The sequence below is a fragment of the Cebidichthys violaceus genome, unplaced genomic scaffold, assembly GCF_023349555.1.
Source record: "Cebidichthys violaceus isolate CVI_PGR_0920_01 unplaced genomic scaffold, fCebVio1.0.p SCAF_6, whole genome shotgun sequence".
NCBI lineage: Eukaryota > Metazoa > Chordata > Actinopteri > Perciformes > Stichaeidae > Cebidichthys > Cebidichthys violaceus.
This window is the reverse complement of record NW_027176816.1, coordinates 5,716,514-5,740,679: the sequence shown is the minus strand read 5'-3', so window position 1 is coordinate 5,740,679 and position 24,166 is coordinate 5,716,514. Positions and strand designations below refer to the sequence as shown.

Genomic DNA, 24,166 nt, shown 5'->3' with positions numbered 1-24,166 from the left:
CTGAAGAGGCAAGTCTTTCATCTGTAGCTATATGATTGTTCCTATTTTTTTTTATAAATGTGGGGAATGTTGGGAATGTGGAGTGACCACAAAGACGCTGTTTTGGTTATTTTGAATATTTATTTTATTCAGTGTATCACGCAAATAAATGTCCTGTCTCGTCTTGACACATCACTGTACACATGCAAATGCAGACAAATATTCAAATACAGACCTTTCTAATACAGCTATCTTGCCCTTGCCTTTGAAAATGATTCTGAACTGAAAACACAGACGGACAGGCGCGCTTGCACATCTCGCACAAACCAAAGAGGACGCAAGGACCGTATAACATGGCGAATAATTTCAACGAACGAATTTTAAAGGCTTGCCATCACCATCGACATTAGGAGTTTTGTTTGTTAGAGATCTGTTAGTAATCCAATCTAAAATGCAGATGAGACATCATTTTGTAGCAGCTCTAAAACTATATAGCCTATGTGTAGGCCTATAGCACATACGCATTTTGCATTACCGCAGCAATTACTGAACATTTTGTGGCCATTTTCAAATGGGCAATTATAGAAATTATACATCTAGAAAATATGAAATTAATTTTACAATCATCATGCTGTTTTTTGAAATTGTGGAACCCAGTGTTTTTTTTAACTGAAGCAAGAATGAGAATGTGAGCTTTCTGGAGCAACGTGTTTGCAGTATTTGTGACAACTGCGGGTTTGTTAGGAACTGATGTCCGAAGGTTTAGCCAACTGACTGAAGCACAGAAAACGCAGGCCTGACACGAAACAACACGGAACGAAGACAACAGTGCATTTCCACTTGATTCACACTCATACGGAGTGAGAATAAAAATGTGGGCTAAATTTGGTTAGAAACTAAGTTTAATTTGCAAAGTTTTCACTTACTGAAACACATTATCAATGTACCCTGTGTCTATAGTTGGTAGATATCACAATGACGTTAGTGTTCTCGTGTGTTTGAATGGAGAGGTTTTAAATAGGTTTAGTAACTATGACGAGTTTAACTCATTTTGTGTTATTCATGTTTCATTCTAAATAGCATTGCTGGTTTCGGCTGCAGCAGAGTATGCTGCTACTACTGACTAATATATATAAATGAACGTTTTCACCTGATCAAGACACATTTAAACAAATCATGACATCTGAATCGTTTTGAGGAGAGTGAATTGAGACTAATCAACATTTTGTTTTATAAAAGAACGTCTCTCTGCATAAATAGTCCTTTTGTTGAGAGGACCACACTTAATTCACACACCAGCTATTCTGACCCACATGCTTAGAATAAAAACATTAACAAAAACGCCAAGTAAGACATAACATATCGAAAGCACCTGTGAAGCAACAAGAAACATCCTGAAAACAGGATTGTGTGTCACAATAGCTCAGGTATGCAATGAATTATTTATTAGGCTGTAAGATGTTTTGTGTCCACGGTTAAGAGATAAAAGAAACATGCTTGAAGTATTTCTGTATGGGTTACCATTTTACACGCCAATATAATACATCTCCTTGTAGGCCTACCATCCACTAGCGAACAAATTCCATCGTTAAGTTAATATTTATGTTGCTCATTTCAAGAAGAGAACTAGTTTAACAGTCAAACGCGGTTTTATACATTAGCCCAAATTAACTAGGCTAATTGGTCTAAAAATATCTAATATGTTTGCTTTTGGAAGAATTGTGGTGTAATTCAGTTGGAGTGGTGAAGTAATTTCTAGAAAAATGAAAATGAATAATCTGAGGTTTCAAATTAAAGACCTGACCGGGGCATAAGGTTTTCGTAATTACTCTATGAACTGTGTTACTGTAAATCTGCATTTCGGAAGATATCACACAATGTTAAGTTTAGTAGGTCAAATGCATAAGTGAATGTTTTCATTTCTAGCCTACTTCACAAGGTCAAGGGGTAAATCCTGGTCTACAATTTTTTTTTACAATTTTTTTTTTTCCAGTTTAAAATTCTTAAAGAAGTTTGCATCTCTCTTCAGATTTTCTTTTGGATAACACACCTGCGTACAGCTTACCTCGCCAAATCGGTGGCAACAACAAAGCAATTCGACGAAAACAAACAAAAAGAACACACAAAATGAACTCTGTCTTATGGCAACTCCTCGATTTCTTCTCCTCCACAGCGCTGGCGCCAGGACGAAAGGAAATCACACGTTGACTAAATTAATTTTCTTTCAAACATCTGAAGTTGCGGACTAAAACCGATTCGAAATACTCAAAAGCCACGTAGTAAGTGCCTAAAAAAAGGCTGCTGCAGCCGCCGCCCTTTGTTCTCCCTGGTGTGGGCCTGCTGTCGTAACCAGCGTTCGATCGCTAGGTGGCGCTCTTGCTCCACCAAAAAGCCCCCAGGTTCCCCAACTTGACCGCGCTGACGTCACGTCAGTCTGGAGCATCAAGGCCACTTCCACGCTGCTATTGGTCTGAAAATCACATGACATGTCTCCCAGCATTCATAATTATGTTACTGATATTTTTGCACCCCCTCCAAAAGATGTCAGCATCCTACTGTCCTTATTCTCCTGGAGAAATCCCGTAGTTCAGAGCAGTGCAACTCACCAATCGGCTACTGTGTTGCCAAATGCAAAAAAATGTCATGTCCGAATAATATAGCGCCCGGTAAATTCCTGATGGATTCTTTAATGGGAGGATCATCTTCCTTCAGGGGTGAGGGTTATTCCAGCAACCCCGGGATGTACATCCACTCAGCTGCAGAGTACGGATATTCAGTGATGAGAAACATTGGGAAGGTAGGACCAGCTTCACTCTCCAAAAGAGACGAGGTTTCTCCGGGCGGTGTTCCGCTCAGCGGCTTCCAGGATGCGCCCTACCTGCCGGCCACATGGAACCCGGGCTCTAAAACCAGTAGGGACGAACAACCTGTTGCCCAGTGTTTACAACTCTGCTCGTTTCCAGCGGGCAACGTCAAAGAGGAGGCGTTTTGTTGCCTCTATCAGGATGACAGCAATAAGGGGAAGCAGACAACAGAGTCGGCCACTTACATCCGGCTTGGGGACAATAGCTGCCGGCCTGAGCAAACCGCCTCGTCCAGCGGCTGTTTCCAGGTGTACAACGGAGAGAGGCCGCAGCAGGACGACCAGCAGTTCCCCTCCGGCTTCTCTCTGACCCACTTGGCGACATCTGTTGAATCAGCATCAGAATCGACAATAAGTTGCAATAAATCGGCGCAGGAGACAGCGAGGGAGGTTTCAAAGACAGATGAGAGTCAGAACAGAAAGGAAGAGAAGGCCAAGAGTGACAGCTGTTCAGATAACTCGGACGGGCAATTAAAAGGTAGACGACTACTCTCCCACCCCCCCCCCCCCGACACACACACACACACACACACACACACACACACACACACACACACACACACACACACACACACACACACGTACCCATTGATGCATACATGCATACACATACAACTTGCAGACTACCACACGTGCATTTATTCTATCAGAGTGTGCACGCTGTGTTGTGTCATGACCCAATAATGCAGACGTGTGTTTGATCGCAGTCATATGGGCTGTATCAAACGCTGTATGGACATTTGACAGCCTCGCTTAGCAGGGTTATGGTGCCTGTGGCATTTAACACCTTTCCATTAATGTGAGAATGTGAGATGGGCAGTTATCATTGAAATAAACACTCTCTCACACACACACACACACACACACACACACACACACACACACACACACACACACACACACACACACACACAATCACTACTTCACTTTCTATCTCTCTCTCTTACACGGGCCATTCGCATTGTGAGGTATAACAATTTTAACTACACCATTTTACGCCCCAAAATGCTGGTATTTAGCCAACATAAAATTCTAAGGTTTTGCTCAACAGTTGAAAACATTGTGTGCTAATGCCCTGGCTTACTAAAATACTCGGGGACCATTTCTCACTAAAATATTTCTCATAAATACATGTACACTTTTCTGCGTCGATGTAACTAACTCAGGACAATTCATTCCAGTTTTTTTACAAAATAATTATTTAAAGTGAAAATCCACGTCTGAGCAGTCTAATATTATCCTTCCTTTCCTTCATGCTAACAGCGGCAGCTTGATAAGAATTAACCGAATTAGTTTTTTTTCCGTTTGACAAAACCACGAATATGTATGATTAGTAAATTAACAGTTTAAATCGATTTTTTTTATAAACGGTAACGTTTAGTTATTAGTGTGGTAAATACACACACATAGTATAATACTTATTGTTATTGTTGATAATAAAATGCCCCTAATAAATTAATGTTATAGCTACAACTGATGTTATTGTACATTCCTCTGCCGTTTGTCTTTAGCTCTTATTTAAAATTTGTTTCAGTTTTCTGCGTTATTTATGGAGTTAGCTTCATACATGACGACCAACAAGCTCGTTTTATTTTAATTTAATTAGAGGATATAGACATGCTTGTGGTGTATGTGTGTGTGTGCGTGTGTGTGTGCCCTGTTAATCCCATATTACTGAATTAAATGTTTTGGGTAATGATTAAATGTGGGCCCCGACTGTTCACATTAGGGTAATTATTACTGTAACTTGCATTGTGTGTGTGTGTGTGTGTGTGTGTGTGTGTGTGTGTGTGTATGTGTGTTTGCGTGCGCGTGCGCGTAAAAGAGGCGTTATTCCCAAGAGTCTGCAACCTAATCAAGAAATTAACTGAATGTGCAGCAGTGTGGTTTCCCCTGCTATCACTGACATGCCGTGTTTCTTTGTCTTTATTTATTTATTTATCTATATATTTATTTATTTATTTTTTAAAATGTGGTATTATGCTACAGAGACTTCCTTTTGTTTTGGGGTGGACCTCCAAATAAATGATTTGGCTCTGGTGTGCAAAGCTAATAACATTTTATGGGAGTCTGAGGTCCCACACAGACAAAAGAAGTGCTTACACACCCTAGTTTGATTTGATCTAATTATCGCTGTACGCCACACAAAAGAAATTTGCAAGCAGAAGGAAAATGTGACCAAAGGTGGGATGTTCAGCGTTGTTCATTTGTTCAAGTGAATCACGGAGAGTCCATACCCAGGTAAATCTGATTTTTTCTAGGCTACTCTGTTTGATCCAGCTGAAAGCTAGATATGCATGTGAGATATGGGCGTGTATAGCATCGAGTGTATTGATTATGAAGCTGCATATGATCTCTGCACAAAATGGATCCGGATGTGGCCACAGTTGCTCATTGTTGTCTTTCTCTTGCTCCGGTAGATGATTTATCCGCGGAAAAGACTGCGGGAAGCTGGTTAAAAGCCAAAAGTGGAAGGAAGAAACGGTGTCCCTACACAAAGCACCAGACGCTGGAGCTGGAGAAGGAGTTCTTGTTCAACATGTATCTGTCTCGGGAGCGCCGCCTGGAGATCAGTCGGAGTATCAACCTGACTGACAGACAGGTCAAGATCTGGTTCCAAAACAGACGCATGAAGCTCAAGAAGCTCAACCGGGAGAGCCGAGGAAGGGAGCACAGTGCAGTATATAACTATTCCTGAAGATATTTCTATACCTACACATACGTTCACATTCACACATGCACTCATACACATGCACATACACGCACTCACACACATGCTTATAGACAAGACAGATAGACAGACATGCACGTGTCATCTTTTAATGCATTGAACTATCATTTATCAAATTTGTCTTTGTCCACGCCACACGGATTCACATACACACACGTCGTGCCTTCCTTTGTGAACTATAAAACGCTGCTACCTGCAGACTTTGGTTCCAGGTGAACACTTGCAGGAGCATTGGGACATTGAGATGCTATTACCTTGAACTGATAATTATAATCCAACATGAAGCAAACGAAAGGAGGAGGCAATATCAAGCGGTCTATAAATAACACGTGGCATGTAAGCAGTTTCACTTTGCTGAGCTGGAGTGGATGTTTAGCCACTTTTGCAGCTTTTTCGCTGGTGTCTGTTGCTGTGGCATTTTCGTACAGTATAATGTGCATGCACATTACAATATTAAGCCATGCCATCGTAAACGATTCCTGAACAGTAAAAGGAGGGGTAAATGGAAAGGTATTACCAACTTTGTCCTTCCTCTGGCATAGTGGTGCAAATGAGAGGGAGGGAGAGACACTGCGGATGAGAGAAGTAGATCATGGCAGTTTTAATAGAAGTGAGAGACCATAACGTTGATTTAAATATTATCCAGGTGACCACAGTAAGTCAAGGTCATAAAATTCTAATGTCAGGTTCGCCCTGGAAAGCGTTGGGGGTGGATTTTATGATCTGCAAATATAATGTGCTGCAGCAGTAAAGATGCGTTTAAAGGTGTGTGTGGAGGAGGGCTAATCCATAGCAGAGACTGCAATGTGCAGGATCCGACCGAGGCGCTGGGCTGGAAGGAGCAGCCGCCTCCGCCCGGGATAATGGAGCTTCATGGGAGCAGGAGATAAGAAAGATGGTGGATAACAGGGACAGCGACCGCGACGGCTGCAGGAACAATAATAACAACAGGCATCACGGCAAACACGTGGATAACTGAACGCACCGGGAAGGCGACTGCAGGAGGCAAGTGAAGGTAGGACCCAAATTTTACGTAATATTTTTATTTCCTGTTTTGGAGAGTATGCAACATCTGTCAGGGGGACAGATGACAGCTCTTGTGGCACGCATGGTGCACGTCTGCACACGTCGATAGTTTATAAGTTGTGGATCAGTCAGCGTTTCGCTGATTTCTGTTTGCTTTCTCACTGTAATCAAAATGCTGGTTGCTGATTATTATTCATTTTATTTATTACTTACTTTTTCTGAAGTTTTGCTTCTTTGGAACGGATGGATACATTGATGCTGTGCTGTGCTGCTAGAATGCTATTTATGGAATTAGAACAATATCATTTTAAGGCAGACACATTTTTTCATGAGCAAACAAGTAAAGCCATGTCGGGCTATATACGTTGTTTACTGGCAGTTATTAGAAAGTAGCTTGATTTCAGCCCTACACCATGTTGTGTTTTATTGTGTTGGTACTCGCCTTTTTCTCTTTGTGCTGAATAGTATTAATCCTCTCTTGGCTTTTGCATGTATTGTCCTTTCCATGGATTTTAACCCCTTTTGCGCGAAGCTGAAGCGTGGTTTAGGTAGTTTCATGTTGTTGGGGTTGGCTTCCTGGCTCGGCAACAAGAAACTGCCTTGATTACGTCAGTTCGTCTTCATCAAGGGCACAATTTCCGCTGAATTACCCCCTATAGTCACCCAGGTCCCCGCAAATGGCATTGTAAATGAACTGAGCTGCAATACCTTGGACAGAGACGTTTTCTTTCTTTGCTGTTATTTTGTGGTGGGCTGTAAAACCTTCTGAGGCTCTCAGGAGGAGAATAGGTTGTAAACAACGTGGGGTAAAGTTTTAGACTGCGTTATACTGCAACTGTCATCACTGACTGTCTGCTTAGGTTTAGTGGTTTCAGCTGCTTTATGATCATCTAAATCTGGACGGATGGATAGATGCCAGTAGATAGATAGACATATTTGACTCGTTCATTTATCTGACAAATGAAGCTGTGTCTATGACAGGGAATGGATGCGTATTGACATTTCCATGATGTGAGGATAAGAAGTCTTGCTCTTGTAAATGCTAACACGTGGCTTCTTGAAATTCTTCAAATTATTCCGTGCAATCACAATCTCCAATTTGTTTCAGTTTTATACCGAGAGGTGGCCTAACATTAAAACATACATAGAGTCTAGTATAATTCTTAACTTGGAAGTAAATGTTTTCCACAAATTTGAACACACATAACTGACAATGATAACAGCAGTCACCCCATTAGTAGTCACACTTTGCTAACTGAAGTTAAGTGAAATTCCTGCTAACATTATTTTTGTGCGTTAAATAACGTCACTCGTCCATTTCATACTTTACCTGCTCTTATTGTTTTAGTGTTTACAGTTTGGAGAAGTTAAACTTCAATAGCACCGAATTATTTGACTTATTGCTGTTACATATAATTAGTTTGTAACGATAGCCCGCCAGTGAGCCACTAACCATCACAAGGACACGCCTAACTTTGTTCATGTCTTGAGTAATACCAGTAACCCATTTGATTATTGATTTATAAGTGCGAATAATATAGACATTTCCGGAAAATAAGTCTTCAAGAAAGAAATGATCGAAGAGAAACACAATAACTTATTTATGGAAGGGTCAGCATCTTGTCCGTTGTCCAGTCCAATGTTTATCTGGTCACTATTTCCCCTTGTTTCCTCAACCCCCCACCCCCCCACCCCCTTCCCCTCCCTTTGGCGGTAGTGCAACTGGAAGAGACAGTCTGGAATCCAAAGTCATTTTCATTCAGCTCAGTGAATGAGTGTCTCCCTTGGAATGCATCAATGACAAAGACTTTACAGCGCTGGAAACAGCCCCGAGAGCTGCACAGATTCACCCTAAAACCATATACACATAAAGCAATTTATTTCACTTTGTAGTGGCGCACAGGAACTGAAGGCTTTAGTCAGCCACTTCCTTGGGACAGCTCAAGATGTGTTACTGCCACTGGCATGATCAGACAAGAACCAAATATGCTAAAGAGTTTCCCTTCTCTCTTTTTCTTCTTTTCTGACGTATATTTTTTTACTTTTCTTTTGAGATATATACGAAAATGTGCTCCTCGTGCTTTATTTATAACGTGTTGTTCAAGACAACGTTATTTGAAGATTAAATTCAGAAGACGATGGATTTCCTTAACTGGAACATTTTCAGCTATTTTACTATTTTGAATATTGTTCATGATAAAAAACTCACCTTTTAATTATTTTTAAATGAGAATTAATTGGGAACATTTTGTATCTGTATTGCGTGGTTTGAATGAACTCAGTTGTATATGTAGAAACAACATTTAGGCTACAAAAATATCACAAAGGTGATTTTCTTTCTTTCTTTGAAATCATGGGATCATGATCGTTATCCCATAACAATTACTTCGCATTTTTAACCAAGAAACATCTTTTACAGGAGGACAATACAAAATGTGGGCTAACTGTGTTGATATCAGTGCGCCAGGTCAATATTGATCTGCAATATGTCACAGAACATGGTGTGTTGTAAACGGATGGATTTTATCACGAATTTTGATTTAACAATGTTTATGGGACAATCATAAATAACATTTTATAATGAATTGGCGTGTTTGAATGAAACTATGCAGCGGTTATCTGTTGTCCATATAGAGACTGTCCACTGCACAGTTTAGGTAATACGGATCATTTTGTGGCTTTTCTGATCACACAGTAACGTTTGTCTGTGCAGTATCTTCTGTTCTGCACATGGGTCGTTATGAATATAATATAACATGCACTTTGAAATGTTCATATGCTGACTTTAAGCGCATATAATATGGTCCAAATGTTTTTTAGATTATGAGGGGAAAACAGTTTGTTTGATCTGGGGGTTCATGGGCAAAGGCACTCTTTCTTGTGTGCTGTAATGTTTTCTGGGAGGAAATTAAATTTTGTATATTTTCATTATTGAGAAAACATGATGTGCCTTCGTCCTGTTATCTCACAGTAGCCAGCGCATGTGATCGTACCTGTCTAATAAAAGAAAGCAGTGTTTCAACGCATACCTTGAATCGTTCGTTTGTTAGTCATCCACCCAGAAATGACACAAACTCGATGTGGTGATTGAAGTGAACACATTGACAATGAAGATGGATCATCTTTAATTAACATGGCAAGAAAGTTATTTGATCTTGATAATTAGCCTGTTTGGCTCCATACTTCTATCTGTTTGATGATTTGAATAATACAAACAAAGAGTCATCTGCAACATGCCATGATCTGCCAGTCACACATTCAGTCAGTCTGAAGATTCAGCAAGGTGTGGCCTTGTTATTGAACTGGTGGACAGATTCGTGATCTTAATTGAAGCATCCCTCTTCAATATGCTAGTTATCCTTTTCTCTGCGTTTTAACCCTAGAACTACAACCCTTAACTAAAGTGATCTGTAGGAATGGGATTACAAGCGTAGGTCCTTGCTTTTCGACTATTTCAAATGAATATGAACCCTCACTGCACTGCGGCGGCGTGATGTACTCAGACTGTGTATCACTGTAATGTTTTTGTCTGTTAGCGTCCACTTGAAGTATTGACTCTCAAAGCTGTGTATAAATAGCGTATTTCTAAAACAGAAACATTGTCGTCGTCAGTAAAGCTGTGACCATGCGAACATTATCCCGAAAGGCCTATCGTCTGAGTTTTCTGATTCCTTTTACATTTTTATGAATAGAAAACTGAACAGTGTTACTGAGGACTGTCAGGGCCAGGCTTATTGTTAGTATCATTAAGTTGTTAAAAACAAGTTGCTTTGCAAGAGATTTAGGACTAATCGAGTACATCCTTTTTAGATGAAAACACAAAGTATGCTCCATGTACACCTGTACAGCCCTCAGAGGCAAATTTGTGATTTTGGACTACCCTATATGAATAAAATGGACTTGACGAACATAGAGCCAATTTAAGAGCAAACCATCAATTGTCTCCTTCTAATCGTGTGTTACTTATAAATAATCTTTATTTTCATTTATGTTGATACGGGATCATCAAAACGAAATTGACAAACCACAACTTCTTGTTTTTGTTTACCATAGTAGGCTATGTTTTCAAAACGTTGAGAAATATGTGAAAAGGTTTTAAATACGAAAAGGTTTGGCGATGTGTTAGACGGTATAATCTTAATCTCGAATGGTCTATTTGCAACTCCACTTGTTCAGGAAGGACAACAGTAAAGACAGAAATGCCTGAAATAAGAAACAACAACAAATTAATATTTAATGATGCAATCCTTTTTATTATAGCACAACAAACATGGATTAGTTACATTGTTTGAAAAAATCTTCACTTGTCATTAATGGACCCACACTCATAGCACACACAGTACACACGCAGACACGCACACACAAACAAGCGCGCACCCAATACAATACGATACAATGGATTATTCATTGGATTACTCTGGACACAAATACCAGCTATATAATGTATTTATATGACCATACGTTATGGTAATAAATGGCAACTAAGCACTTTCATTCTGCTTCAATGGCAGCAGAATAATATGTGGAATTAGACCTTCAACCTGCTGACAAATTCAATTTAAGATACTGTAATTTTACTAAACGGCTGTATTTTTGTATACATGTGGGAAAATGTTTGACTCGCTGCAGACTTGCGCATTCATCAGCGCTCACCAGGACGCCGTTTGGCGTTATCCGGGTGAATGTCTGGCGTCTGGCCTTTTAAATTTCATGGTTGAATCTGAACTCAGCAGCCATGACAAACATCGCATTTCCCAAGGCGTACTGATTACAGTTATGCGCCATGGAGTCTAAATATTGAGTATAATATCAGTACATTTCCAAGCGTAATAATTTATTTTAGTTAACTGTAGTTTAGTCTAGACTAATAAGTGACGTCATTGGATCCTTGTAGCTTGACGATGACAAAGCGAAGACTTGTTTAAAAATCCCAAATTAATTTCTATTTTCATATGCACTGCAGGCGAAGTTATAAGTCACAAGTTGTATCATTTATTTTAAAATGTGGCCCTTGTTAAACTTCATTTAGCCATCTGGTTAAACGTTTGTTCTGGAACACAGTGTACCTAGTTAATTCCAGCAGAATAAAGTGCGGTTTGTTCAGCTGCACTATACTATAATTCCACTTTTGCAGGTATAAACATCCTTATATTTAGCTCCCTCATGTTAAAGTTTGCAATAGTTCAATTAACTTTTTTTTTCAACTCACTGGTAAGAAAAAACCCCTAAAAAAAGACATTTCAAACAGCAATTACGCACATCCTCATACACTAAATAAATAGCCCACAACACATCAAAAACATGCATGCATCCACGTATCATTAATAGTCCAATTACACGCATCACCTTTTTCTCAAAAATGCACAAATGCATTCCTGCACCAAAGTCACCACGTCACAAATGGTGCAGCTTTCAACATTTACTAATGCATCAGCCATGTTGTTATCGGCCCTATCCAGTCTGCACATGTGCATTCAAGTTTCAGTAATTATGTCATAGTTAGTCTAATTTGTGTTGACTTCTTCGGGTACATGATTCTTCATATTACTGTATTATTTGCTGTGTCGCTGCAAAAATGTAGATGAGTTCAGACTTGTTTCACAACCTGCTAACTGACAAATATATCGCAGAGCAAACGGTACACTTCTGCCATGAGATGCAACAGTAATATTATACCTGTAATGAAATCTTTCATTTGGTTAGCCCTTTAACGAACCTTTTCTGCCCTCTGCAGTCTTCTCTTTCTTGGCTTCAGCCTTTTATGTTTAATAGGAATTGTTGCACATGCATAAAGTGGTGGTGGTTTTATGTTGAGCGAGGACCTCGGATGCAGTCTTATTAACGACACGTTTATGAACAATCAAATGGTCCTCGTTAAAATTTATAGATGGGCATAAAAACATGGACGGTCACTTGCCGAATATAACCCGCTGTAGTGGGCTGCTTGTCAAGAATTTGAATCCCCTCCTCTCTTATCTCCGTAAATGCTACAGGATATGGTTGGTCTATTGCACCCTCGTTAAAACGGTGCAAACTTAATTGTTGATGTATTTTGAGTCCCTCTCTCGTCTGTCTAGTCTGAACTAGCTACTGTGATGGCTTCTCTTTCTATCAACAAATAAACAGACATCTTCAGAACGTTATACACCCTTCACTTTACCAAACGTGCTGCTGCTGCTTTGATAAAGATAAAAGACGTCAACGATTCAAACACTTTAATGCTGCAATACTACCCGTTGCAATAACACGGGGCTACGGATTTCGCCAGACAGAGATTAATTACACCATCAAATAGTGCCCTGCTCGGTTTTAGATGTAATGTGCGCAGGTCTGTACTGCGTCTACAGAAAGATCCACTATTACAAAGACACGTTTTCTGTATAATTAAACATATTTGCTGAAGTTACCTCTAATACGTCCCAGAGAAAGATCAAAAGAGCACATTCTTTAATCCGATTTATGTGCATTGAGATCCCAGGATAAGTGGCGCATTGATCCACTGTACAATTTTTGTGGGGGTAAATATAATCACGTGTCCGTGAGTCAGCCAATAGCAGCCAGGGAAGCGTTGAGAAATAATTACCTGCCTTGATTGTTCTATGGCTCGACAAAAAAGTACACATACACTCCATATAATAATCGGATGCATGTAAAAGAGTCAGGGAGGCTTCGACATGTCGACCACGGGTCCCATAAGTAATTATTATGTGGACTCTTTGATCAACCATGAAAACGAGGATGTCCTTGCTGCAGCTCGGTTTTCGGCTCCCGGTTCGCACCCAGCCGGCCCTCGTCCGACGTCCCTAGTACCGGAGTGTGCTGACTATCCTTCCTGCAGCTTCGCACCCAAGCCACCCGTCTTCTCCACCTCCTGGACCCCAGTACACTCCCAGTCATCAGTGGTTTACCATCCATACAGTCACCAACCTCACTTAGGCACAGACTCGAGGTATATGCGGTCATGGCTGGAGCCGATATCAGGCGCCGTGCCTTTCCATGGCTATCCGGGGAACAGCAGGCACTATGGGCTGAAGCCCGACGCCTTTCAGGAGCACAGAGCCGCCGAGTGCCTTGGCTCCAGCGGACGGACCTACACGGATTATCTGTACTGCTCATCCACTGACATGCGAGACAAGACGCCGCAGAATATCCCCTCTCCCGAGTCGGAGCTCCTGGCTACAGGGAAACATAAAGACGAGAAGCCGGAGCTAGATCCGAGTAAGTTCAAGCTCCTGCAGTCTTTTACAACCGGGTGGGAGTTTTCTTTGGGGACTGTGTAAAACTACTTTTGCTTAAAGGCATTTTAACGTCCTGTATAAAGTGAAATTATAAGCCGTTTCATCTTCCCATTTCTGCTCAGCCCAGAATCGCCTCTGCTAAGGGGAAAGCTTTAGGAACTATAAAAGACAAACGCTACTAGGCTAATATTGGGGCTATAAAACCAGACGGGGTTGTAAACATGGACTCAAAACTACAGGAGGACGTTGAATTTGGAAGTCTGTTGCATCATGTTAAAACATGCAATGAGCATTTATTTAAGCAAATAACTTTAAGCGATTTATGAAATAATCCTATTCATCAGTAAATGCTTTATGGTGCATTTTTACGACCATATTTTGACCCCGTGCCATTACACACGCCTCATAAGCCGACTTTTAGTCCTGTTTTTCTTTTTTCTTATGTAGGCCTGTCTGATGTGGAAATGCCACATTTAGGCTCTATTTGATCCGTAAGTTTTTATTTACACACATAATATTGAGAGGATGATATGCATGTAGTTACATATGAAAAGTTGCTCTCCTCTCTGGGTCCAAAACAAATTCACATGAGTCTTCAAGACAACTTGAGGAATGTAGGGACATACTGGAGGACTTTCACCACGGACCTGTAAAGGCTTGAACCACGGGCCATTTTATGGGCCAATAAAGTGAATAAGCGCATTGAGTATTTTACGACGGTGTTACTCACAAGTCAAGGGGACAAGGAAGCAAATCAGTGTAGGGTTGGATAGTCTGAGGTTGAGGCTCTTTCCTCAAAATGTTTACTTTCATCTCAGCTTGAACATCAAACTTGTTTATGCTTTGAACCTCCATTTTAAATTGTAGCACCTTGTGATAGAATAGCTGTAAATCCAGAGGCACGTTTTCTAAATGCTTAACACTAATGTGGTAGTCATTAGCCATTATTTCAGTTTTTAAAAATGTGTTGCCCCTGTATGTTATGTCTTTATTATTATTATGCTTTTTACTTGCAGATAACCCTGTGGCAAATTGGATACACGCTCGCTCCACGAGGAAGAAGCGATGTCCGTACACAAAGTACCAGACTCTCGAATTGGAAAAGGAGTTTTTGTTCAATATGTACCTTACTAGAGACCGCCGATTCGAGGTCGCGAGGGTCCTGAATCTGACCGAGAGGCAGGTCAAAATCTGGTTTCAGAACCGGCGAATGAAGATGAAGAAAATGAACAAAGAAAAGAACGACAGAAAAGAACAATAAAGTGGACTGCAGTCACACATCAGCCATAATAACCACTAGTCAAATGGACAGCACAGATGTACCAAAACACACGATGGTCCCCCTCTCCTCCTCTTCATATTTGTCACTTTGTTGGATTTTGTATTAACCTTAACTTCGAGACAGTTTGAAGCTGATTGTTTCTTTCCAGTGCACATTGTCCACTATATAAGAAAAAAAGAGACAATTACATTCTGCTTTCACTTCGAAATACCTTGATGTTTTTTTGTAAGAAAAATTATACAAGTGCAGTTTGGACACGTTAAGACTGTCTGAAGAAAGAGAATACTTGAATTCTTTTGAATTTCACAAACCCATAATTTATGATGTGAATGTTTTCTTTCATGTGTATTCCTTTTGTATACGTTGTTGTGCAGGTGTAGTATTTTGTACAGAACCAGAACATCTGCTATCGGACTTGTCTGTCTTGTATTTTTGTGATAGTTGTTGCTGTATTTGTGCATCTCTTTTTTCGATTGTAACCTACGAGTTTAACAATAGACTGTAGATATAGACCTCTGCAAATATAAACATAATCACTAAGTGCTTGTACGCTGTATTCATTGTGGATCTCATATTTGCGTCCAAACGCATATTGGCACACGTGGCTGCATGAGGGCCTAATAAACATGATCTACTTCAATAAAAGCCTACATTTAACGGATTTAAAAACTGCAGGAAAGTGGAGTTACTAAATCATCATTGGTTATGTTACAAACAGATGGAAGTTAGCTAATTAATTATGCCTCCTTATTAAGTACTAATAATAATAATAATTAACTAACATTCCTCCAATACAGCTAAGGCCTAAATGAGCTCTGCCACCGCAAATAATGCCGAGGTTGAAAACCTAACGTTGGCAGCACAGCTAGCAAGACAACATTGTTTTAATTTAGCAATGTATTGCTTTAAATCAGTGTCTTAAGTAGCTTTTTTTTTTAAACCTCAGCCACGTACATTTACAGTTGTGCATATGATGTGCACACTCACCAAAAGAAACACACAAAAGATCGTATTTTAAAGCGGAAAAGGGAACATAATGCACCGTTTTTTTTGCAAATAATTCATTCTGCTCTGTTGTTTACGGTTTTACTAATATGGATGGTCTGCAGCAATATAGTTCACTTATGTAGTTCACTTATATTATACACCAAACATTCTTATAACAGCAAAATGAGGCGGTATTTGTTTTATCGCCTATATGTCTTGAAAGTACCCAAGATGTGTGCAGTTGTCACATTTCCGAGAACGTATTCGTTTCTAAATATTAACCACTGCTATGAGCTATTTTTCTAAATTAATTAACTTCTAGATAATTGTATAGATTGGTAGTCTCGTTCGCCAAGCACACATGCGATCAGAGAATCTGAGACTAAATTTAAACATTTGAGTGTAAAGGTGAGAAACGATTTCCCAAGTCTCGCATTTGTTTCCTGGGAGAGGCCTAAATTGCCTTTTTGTGGTGGCAAACAATACGGACAGGATGCTGTAATTTCAAAGCCTAATCCAGTGCATTTCCGCTCTGCTCGGACAAAAATGCCAGTTTTACAGCCCCTGTTGGAGCTCGGCTGTTTGTCTCAAATGCAGACGAACAAAGCAAACTCGACTAACTGGCTAGACGTCTGGGCTAAATTACTTTATGGTTTTAATGGACGGTGGTGGTGGACTCCTTCAAAGGAGAGTCTTGTGCACCGTTCAGGGGACTTTTGCCTGATGGGCCAGCTTCAGCCCCCCCGCACTTCATCACATGAGTGGTCTATTAGCCTACATTTAGATGGCAAAACGTCAATAGTTATTGTGCATGAATATCAGTGCTGCGGAGCACTGTTATCTCTTATAGAGAGCAGGTAGCGGCCATGAGAGGAAACAGATACAGTACCACAACAATACCAAGTCTGCTGTAAAACAGAGGAGACTGGAGGCAAGTAGTTACAGGTGTGGCGTAAACGGCTTCTTTCCCTCTGCTTTATTTAAGGAAAAAAGACGTGATACATACAGGGTTTGGGCAAATGGGGAGACCCTTTCCGTGTACATCACAGTTGTTTTTATTGGTGGATTCGTTCAGGTTTAGGGACACATGTGAACACTAGATGACGCTGTTGATCCATGTTTTGAGCAAAGTCTGTGTGTTGAAGGGCTTCTTTACAGCTCTGTGGCTTGGCTGAAAATGAAGAGTAACCTATCGATGACAAAATGACAGATCTGGTCACCCACCGCATTTTGTGTAAAAGGCCACAGAGCAACACTCTGGAATGCAGCGAGCTGGTTGTTGTGTTATGAATAGAATGTTTGCATAGACGGGTTTTTTTCTTCTATTTTTTCTTTTATTGTTTTATTTTTTGAAAACAATGAGTTTACAATGAGTCTGATGAGTTTACATTTTTATTTTAGTTAGTGTCACTTTTTGGATGAAAGCAACTCCAATATCCTTAAATTGATGAGTTAATTAAGATGTTGTGATATTTGTTTTACCCCTTGTGTTCCCATTAAAATACGATAATATCTCTCGCACAGGTTTAAGTTTTGACAAAGGGCAAACATATCTGCATTTAGATGGGTTCATACGGCATAATGTGTTTGGATTCTCTTTCTGGATTTTTTTTATATTTTGTTGGTTTTATTTTTCGTGGTGTAAATTAAAAATAATAACTCAATTAAAATAGGCTACCTAAGTGGAAAAACAAACACATTAACGTATTAGCAATAACATAATTGATGAACAAACAGAAGCAATATTTAAATATATATAGATTTTAATAACAATTGTATCAGCAACATCAATACCCAAAATAACAACACTGACAAGAGAAACAACAACATCATTATGTATAATAGTCACATCACACAATAACATGGTAATAATGATAACAATAATAATAATAATAATAACAATACAATAATAATAAAATAATGATAATACAATATAATTATACACACCAATTGCCAGAACGTGTTGGCACAGTGTGTTAAAAAAACTAGCTACCTGCTCATTTATGTCCTTAATGTGTTGGTTGTGACGTCTGTAGCTCAAAGTCCCCAAGAAGTGTGCAACAATGATTGGCAATCTGCATATTTATAGAGTGTGAAAGGTCTATAAATTCGCTCAGTGCGCCTTTCATATTTTACGATGATGTGTATAAAACGTCAGTAACCCCACAAAAACCACACTGGTATATTTGGAGAGAGAGACCATGCAAGTATTGGGCTGGGAATTGTGCTCGCGCTCATTGTAGCTAAACATCCGATGTAAAATTTTATGAACTCCTCCACGTGGGAGATTTACTGCTTATCCTCGTCGGTTTTACAGGGTCAGTAAGTGGCACCCAGTATTCACAGGTCGTGTTTATATTTGCGTGTGTCGGTATTTTACTGCGCATAGTGCAAGTGTGTCTGCCTGGCCTTCACTCGATTACACGAAGACGATGTTTTGTGTTATTATCATACATTCTTTGTCTTTGACATTTGATGTCGTAGCTTCAATGTTGTATTGCTTTTGTATTTCTTGTGTAGCATTTCGGTTTTCATGAACTTCACAAATGGTATATGTTGACCTCCTGGAGCCCATAAAAGCTCAACTATTTTCTAGAAATTAGTGTTCAAGCTTCAGTAGAGCCTGACAGGGCAAACGGCCACTCATAACAGCTTTATCCGTTTTTAATGAGGGAGCTTTCTCTGCTTTATATACCTCATAACCCCCATGCAAAGACAACAAGCTGAACTATACAAATCTGTCTTTACAGTGAAAATGTACCATGTATCATATTCTTTATATTTTAACAAGTGCACGACTCCATTGATCAGCTTATAACAAAGCTTTTTGCGATAAACATAACATTGATCATATTTAAAGCCTCTCGGGTTGTTGGTTATGATTAGTGCAGATCCTCTCAAGGTGGATATACGTAGGGCCCACGTCTGACCGGTCGTAGGAAGATGAAGGGGTGGGGGTGGAGGAGGGTGGGGGCGCTTGTGGTGGGGGTGGTTCGGTGGGAAGCTAAAAAAAAAGAAAAGAAAGAAAAGAGCAGCGTCTGTGACTGTGCCGGTGGAGCAAGCCAGCTTTAACCTTAGCAATCGCACATCCAAAGCACATGCCATGAGCCGGGTTTGAGCCTACGAAACCTGGAGAAAAAAACACCACTCACGACTGCGAGAGAAATCCGATGAGAGGAACGGCTCGGAGAGAGTGAGCTGCCGTAGATTGTCCAAAGGGGCAGCGTTTCTCCTAGTTCCGGTTTGTCTGCCTGTGCGCGCTGTGCGAGTTGGGACCCTAAACAAAAGGCTGCCATCATCCTAAAGGAGATATTCTACAGCGGGAGAGCCCATCTGCTTGATGCTAACTAAACATGAGCTCCTATTTTGTTAACCCTCTTTTTTCTAAGTACAAAGGCAGCGAGTCACTGGAGCCAACTTACTACGACTGCAGGTTTCCACAAAGCGTCGCCCGCAGCCACACGCTGGTTTACGGACCCGGAGCAGCCGCACCGGGCTTTCAGCACCCGTCCCATCATGTGCAGGACTTTTTCCACCACGGGACCACGGGAATCTCCAACCCCGGATACCAGCAAAACCCCTGCGCTTTGGCTTGCCACGGAGACGCTACGAAATTTTATGGATATGAAGCCCTTCCGAGGCAAACGCTTTATGGTACCCAGCAAGACGCAAGCCTAGCGCAATACCCAGACTGTAAATCGTCGAGCAGCTCTAACCCCGGAGACGGACAAGGCCACTTAAATCAAAACTCCTCTCCCAGTCTTATGTTTCCTTGGATGAGACCCCACGGTCAGAATCGTACAATTATTTCCTATTCTTTCTATGTTACCCTGTGCGCGCGCGTGTGAGTCTGTTTGTGTGTGCGTGTGTGTCTGCTTGTGTGTATGCGTTTGTGTGCATATGTGCTAAATATGCCTGAGTATACACGAGTGTGTCTTTTAACTATAAAACGAATTAAGTCAGGGAACATGATGGGGCAGATACAACCTGTACTGCAGGCAGCTGTTACTCTGCAGCACATGTCTATACAGGGCTGGATTTTTGCTTTCAAAAGTGCCTTTAAACACCGAATTGCTGATCACAGCTCAGGACATCAGCTCTTTGAAGTCAATTATCGTTGTCATAAGATATTTCACAAACTCTGAATGCACCAGGCGGAAGGAGGGATATGCCATAGTTTAAAATATGCCGGTGCCACACACCAGGGGCGTGCAGAGTGAAAGGAGGGTTAGCTGAAACACAACATGCCCAGATTATCCAGAATCCGGGTTTTAAGGGTTTGGGGGTAATTTGAACCACAGGCCCAATGTGGCTCAGACTCATAGCCATAATCATAAGGGCTTTGTGGATATAACCCCTTCCATTCATGGATCATTCTGTTCAGGATATCAGGCTACATTAACTCCACACAGGTGTAAGCTTCATTTGTATCTGCCCACAGAGAGGTGTATCAATAGTCTGTCCCCTTCTGTTGTTACAGCGCAGTTTAATCTCACCTCTATTTTCTCATACTACCCCCCCCCACCCTCTTCTTATTTGCCTCATGTGTGTGCCACTCAGTGTGTGTGGGAGTGTGTGTGATTGAAAATCGGAACCAGGCTTGTATAGGCCCTGCTGCTAGTGAGGAAAACCATACTTTTTTTCTCTGCTTCTTCATGTAGTTTAAATACCAATCTAAAATACAATATTGATATGTTTGTAAGGGTTCTGAATCAATAAACTGATGACACTTTAGGACACTTTTGCCTTAATGTACAGACATATGAATTAATAATTGATTTTTCTATATAAATGTATAAAGATAGTATATTTTCACACTCACCCAGTAACTCTTTAGTGTAGTGGGTGTAAAAGTCCCAGCTCCTGCAGACATATCTGTAAATAGTACAAACATACGTGGAAAAATATAATTCATTTTAGAAATTCCACACATTATATAAACTCTAGACTAATAGATTTACCCATCTCAGACTTCAGATTTGGACTTCCCCCGCTCATTATGAGTAAATGTGAAAAAGGATGGAAGCTAAATGAAGGAGCTGGACGATTAGTATTCATGCTGAGGGGAAAGAAGCAAATGCTGAATTAATTATAAGTCATCGCAATGATTTTTTTTATGGGGGACCGTGGTCAGTCCAGCTAACCTCTGGCTTTATTTCATTCAAGCCCCAGGAAGACGGAATGGGAGGCAAACCTACAGTCGTTACCAAACTCTTGAACTGGAGAAGGAGTTTCTCTTCAACCCTTACCTGACCCGCAAGAGAAGGATCGAGGTGTCCCACGCCCTGAGCCTCACCGAGCGGCAGGTGAAGATTTGGTTTCAGAACAGGAGGATGAAATGGAAAAAAGAGAACAACAAAGACAAGTTTCCGGGTCAGAGAGGAGAGGCTGAAGCCGAGGCCGAGGCCGAGGCCGAGGAAGAAGGAAACGAGGACGGTGAAGTGGAAGAAGCAGAAGAGAAAGAAGCGGAAGAGAAAGAAGAAACCAAGGAGTGATTTTATGGTCCTTTTTATGGTTATATGGCTGAAAAAGGAGAAAAAAAGAGGTCCCATAAACAGAGGAAGAGTCACACGGAGGCAGAGAGCGTCAACTTTATGACCATCCTTTCATTTTGTCAAGAGGGAACAGGAATCCCTCTCATATCACAAATAGACAAAATTCTCCCGTCTCACCATTATCCTAACATGATTTGCATTTGTGTTTTTCTGTAGAAGCTACACACGCTTGTAGCACACTTTCTTTGATAGAACAGTTGCCCTTGCAAAAAACTAAAAACGCATGTTAGATGAAAAATGGCATAGCAATGTTTTACAAATTTGCTTTTAATAATACCTGTATCAAAAGCATAGCCAAATAAGATCAAAACATGACCAACGCCGACCTGTGTTGTAAATAGATTATAGCCCACATTTAAAAGAACATGGACGTCATTTCAGAGTGTAGGCCTATAACTTAGTAGTAAGTGTTCAAACATCATCGCAGCAGTTACATTGGCTAACGGCCTGTGTATAAACCACACGTTTTATTATTCTAATTGTTACTGTTACTGTTTTACTCGTTTTCATGTGAATGGCCTAGACAAAGATAGCCATTAGCTCCTCAGACATCTTTTTCTAGGATTACCAGGGAAATGCAATCGTTTGAAATCCTTTGATGCTACCTAAACCTGGGGGAATTGCAATAGAGATTTCTGAATATAGAGATTTCATATGGTTTTAATTTTAAAAGTGTTCTATATCAACCTTATATTATTAAGTTATGTATGTAGCATTTACCCAATATACAATATACACTTGTTGAAGACAATTTGTGAGTCTTGGGAAGACAATTAGCTCAAAGCCAAGCAAACAATTTTGAGATTGTACCACGGCACTACCTAAACTCAGAGCCTTGCCTTTGCTGAATTTATATTCCTCACTTCTGGCATCGCTCTGATTCGATTGCAAGCTATTTCCCCAACAACTAAAACTGCCTATAACGCACATTTACTGTGTATATTACCTGCTACAATTACAAGGATTTTAAAGTAAGGGAATTTTTATTTTAATGTGCTGGTGACATAGCGTAGTTGTTTTGCACTGAATATAATCTTTATGTACGTCTTGTTATATATTGATGTTAACAATATGCTCGTTTCCTGGTGTTTCTCCTGTGAAAGACGGAATTGTGTGTCCCCGCCATTGTTGATGTAAAATCACAAATAAACAAGATGGCTCACAATCATTTCAGTTTTTTATTGATTTTACACCCTCGGTTACTGAAATGATTTCCTCCCCTCCTCCCTCACACACATAAAAATGAGTCGCATACATATACGTGGAGTGAAACAAAAGTGAAGACAGTCACTCTAATATGCAGTTTACGACATATTCTGTTACCTTTTTGCACCTTCTCTGCTTTTCCTTCTAACGAGTTACACACGTCGGGCCGCTGTAGAGACTCTGTTTTCATATACAGTAATTTGATAGAAACAATCAACATAAGTCAATGAGGAAATGGCTAAACGTGCAACAGTGTTGATGCCTTGATGATGCGCTCCAAACGTTTATTGGCGGCGCTAGGAGGGAAGAATATAGGCGATGGCATATTGAACAGCTTCTTGACTAAAGTTTACTTAATTTAAACTTTCCAACTCAATTCGATTAAAAACACGCCAGAAGTGCGTTTGCAGACGGATCCCTGCACCTTTTAAGGAAAGATTGCGAGTCCCACTCACAGCATGCATACTCTCCAAAGCCTGAGTCGTGTTTGATTCATCCTCTTAATAAGAAACATCCTCTCTTCAGGGAGGACACCAAGCTTTCCTTAATGAATCTTGGGATGAATAATGGCTGTTTGAGAAGATATGAACAAACATCTGGCGTGATGTTAATAATCAGACTAAATAATGGCAAAGCATGAGGGAGGCTTTATCTGTCTATACCATGCAAGGTGTTGTGTGAAACTTGGTGTCCAGACAAACCTCCGGAAAGCCTCAGAGCGTTGAAATCAAAGCGGAAAAGAGGCCAAGTGCAGGTAACACCTTGTGTCTCCTCTCCTGTGCTTTTATGATGACTGTTTGATTTTAAGTTGACTGCTCATTACCTTCGTTTATTCTAGAGTATCATTGAAGCAGTACAGCTACTTCAATATGTCTAAAAACGGTGCAGCAATGTAGGGTTGTTACAATAAATAAAATAGACAACTCGCTAGATTATATTAATAGAAACTGGTCCTTCCCTTTTAAATCACATCATTTGATCTCTTCTTCCATCTACTATTTGAAAGATAATTTCACCCGCATTTCACTGAACGACGAGCTGTATTTTTAATTTGAGGGGAAATAACTGACCTTTATTTATCATTATTATGATTTTTTACAACTTGAATGTATTATTTGAGCTACATCTCTCTAATAATTAACAACGCCGTCACTCCGTGTGGTTGTTTCAGTGTCATTCAGCTAAATTATTCAAAACTCGTGGCTCGTATAGCCTGTCTGCGTTTTATCTGCTCAGTTAGACTATTTTGAATAAACTCCATTTGTATATGAGACCTTGTGGATGCAAATAGTTTAGCGT

At 40.3% G+C, this 24,166-nt stretch overlaps 3 protein-coding genes across 4 annotated transcripts; all 3 read left to right on the top strand.

The window, feature by feature from the left end:
• Nucleotides 1-2,617: 2,617 nt before the first annotated feature.
• Nucleotides 2,618-5,540, top strand: hoxc10a (homeobox C10a). 2 transcript variants are annotated; one of them, XM_068733110.1, is made up of 2 exons: nucleotides 2,618-3,290; nucleotides 5,263-5,540. In XM_068733110.1, exons 1-2 carry the CDS (start codon nucleotides 2,618-2,620, stop codon nucleotides 5,538-5,540), a joined length of 951 nt encoding a protein of 316 aa, XP_068589211.1. The 2 variants fall into 2 exon arrangements, with proteins under 2 accessions (XP_068589211.1, XP_068589210.1); XM_068733109.1 differs by having other exon boundaries at nucleotides 2,618-3,320.
• A 7,732-nt stretch (nucleotides 5,541-13,272) lies between these two features.
• On the top strand, nucleotides 13,273-15,625 carry hoxc9a (homeobox C9a). The gene is made up of 2 exons (XM_068733102.1): nucleotides 13,273-13,817; nucleotides 14,854-15,625. Exons 1-2 carry the CDS (start codon nucleotides 13,274-13,276, stop codon nucleotides 15,096-15,098), a joined length of 789 nt encoding a protein of 262 aa, XP_068589203.1. The 5' UTR covers nucleotide 13,273; the 3' UTR covers nucleotides 15,099-15,625.
• Nucleotides 15,626-19,146: 3,521 nt separating this feature from the next.
• hoxc8a (homeobox C8a) lies at nucleotides 19,147-22,789 on the top strand. The gene is made up of 2 exons (XM_068733022.1): nucleotides 19,147-19,895; nucleotides 21,273-22,789. The coding sequence occupies exons 1-2, from the start codon at nucleotides 19,460-19,462 to the stop codon at nucleotides 21,599-21,601; spliced, it is 765 nt and encodes a 254-aa protein (XP_068589123.1). The 5' UTR covers nucleotides 19,147-19,459; the 3' UTR covers nucleotides 21,602-22,789.
• Nucleotides 22,790-24,166: the final 1,377 nt, after the last annotated feature.

What these genes read in the sequence shown, in the direction of transcription:
- hoxc10a (XM_068733109.1), top strand. Translation starts at nt 2,618, where the DNA reads ATGTCATGTCCGAATAATATAGCGCCCGGTAAATTCCTGATGGATTCT. An exon ending in CTCGGACGGGCAATTAAAAG is followed by an intron (nt 3,321 to 5,262) that starts GTAGACGACTAC and finishes TTGCTCCGGTAG; the next exon opens with ATGATTTATCCGCGGAAAAG.
- hoxc9a (XM_068733102.1), top strand. Translation starts at nt 13,274, where the DNA reads ATGTCGACCACGGGTCCCATAAGTAATTATTATGTGGACTCTTTGATC. An exon ending in GAAGCCGGAGCTAGATCCGA is followed by an intron (nt 13,818 to 14,853) that starts GTAAGTTCAAGC and finishes TTTTACTTGCAG; the next exon opens with ATAACCCTGTGGCAAATTGG.
- hoxc8a (XM_068733022.1), top strand. Translation starts at nt 19,460, where the DNA reads ATGAGCTCCTATTTTGTTAACCCTCTTTTTTCTAAGTACAAAGGCAGC. An exon ending in TCCTTGGATGAGACCCCACG is followed by an intron (nt 19,896 to 21,272) that starts GTCAGAATCGTA and finishes ATTTCATTCAAG; the next exon opens with CCCCAGGAAGACGGAATGGG.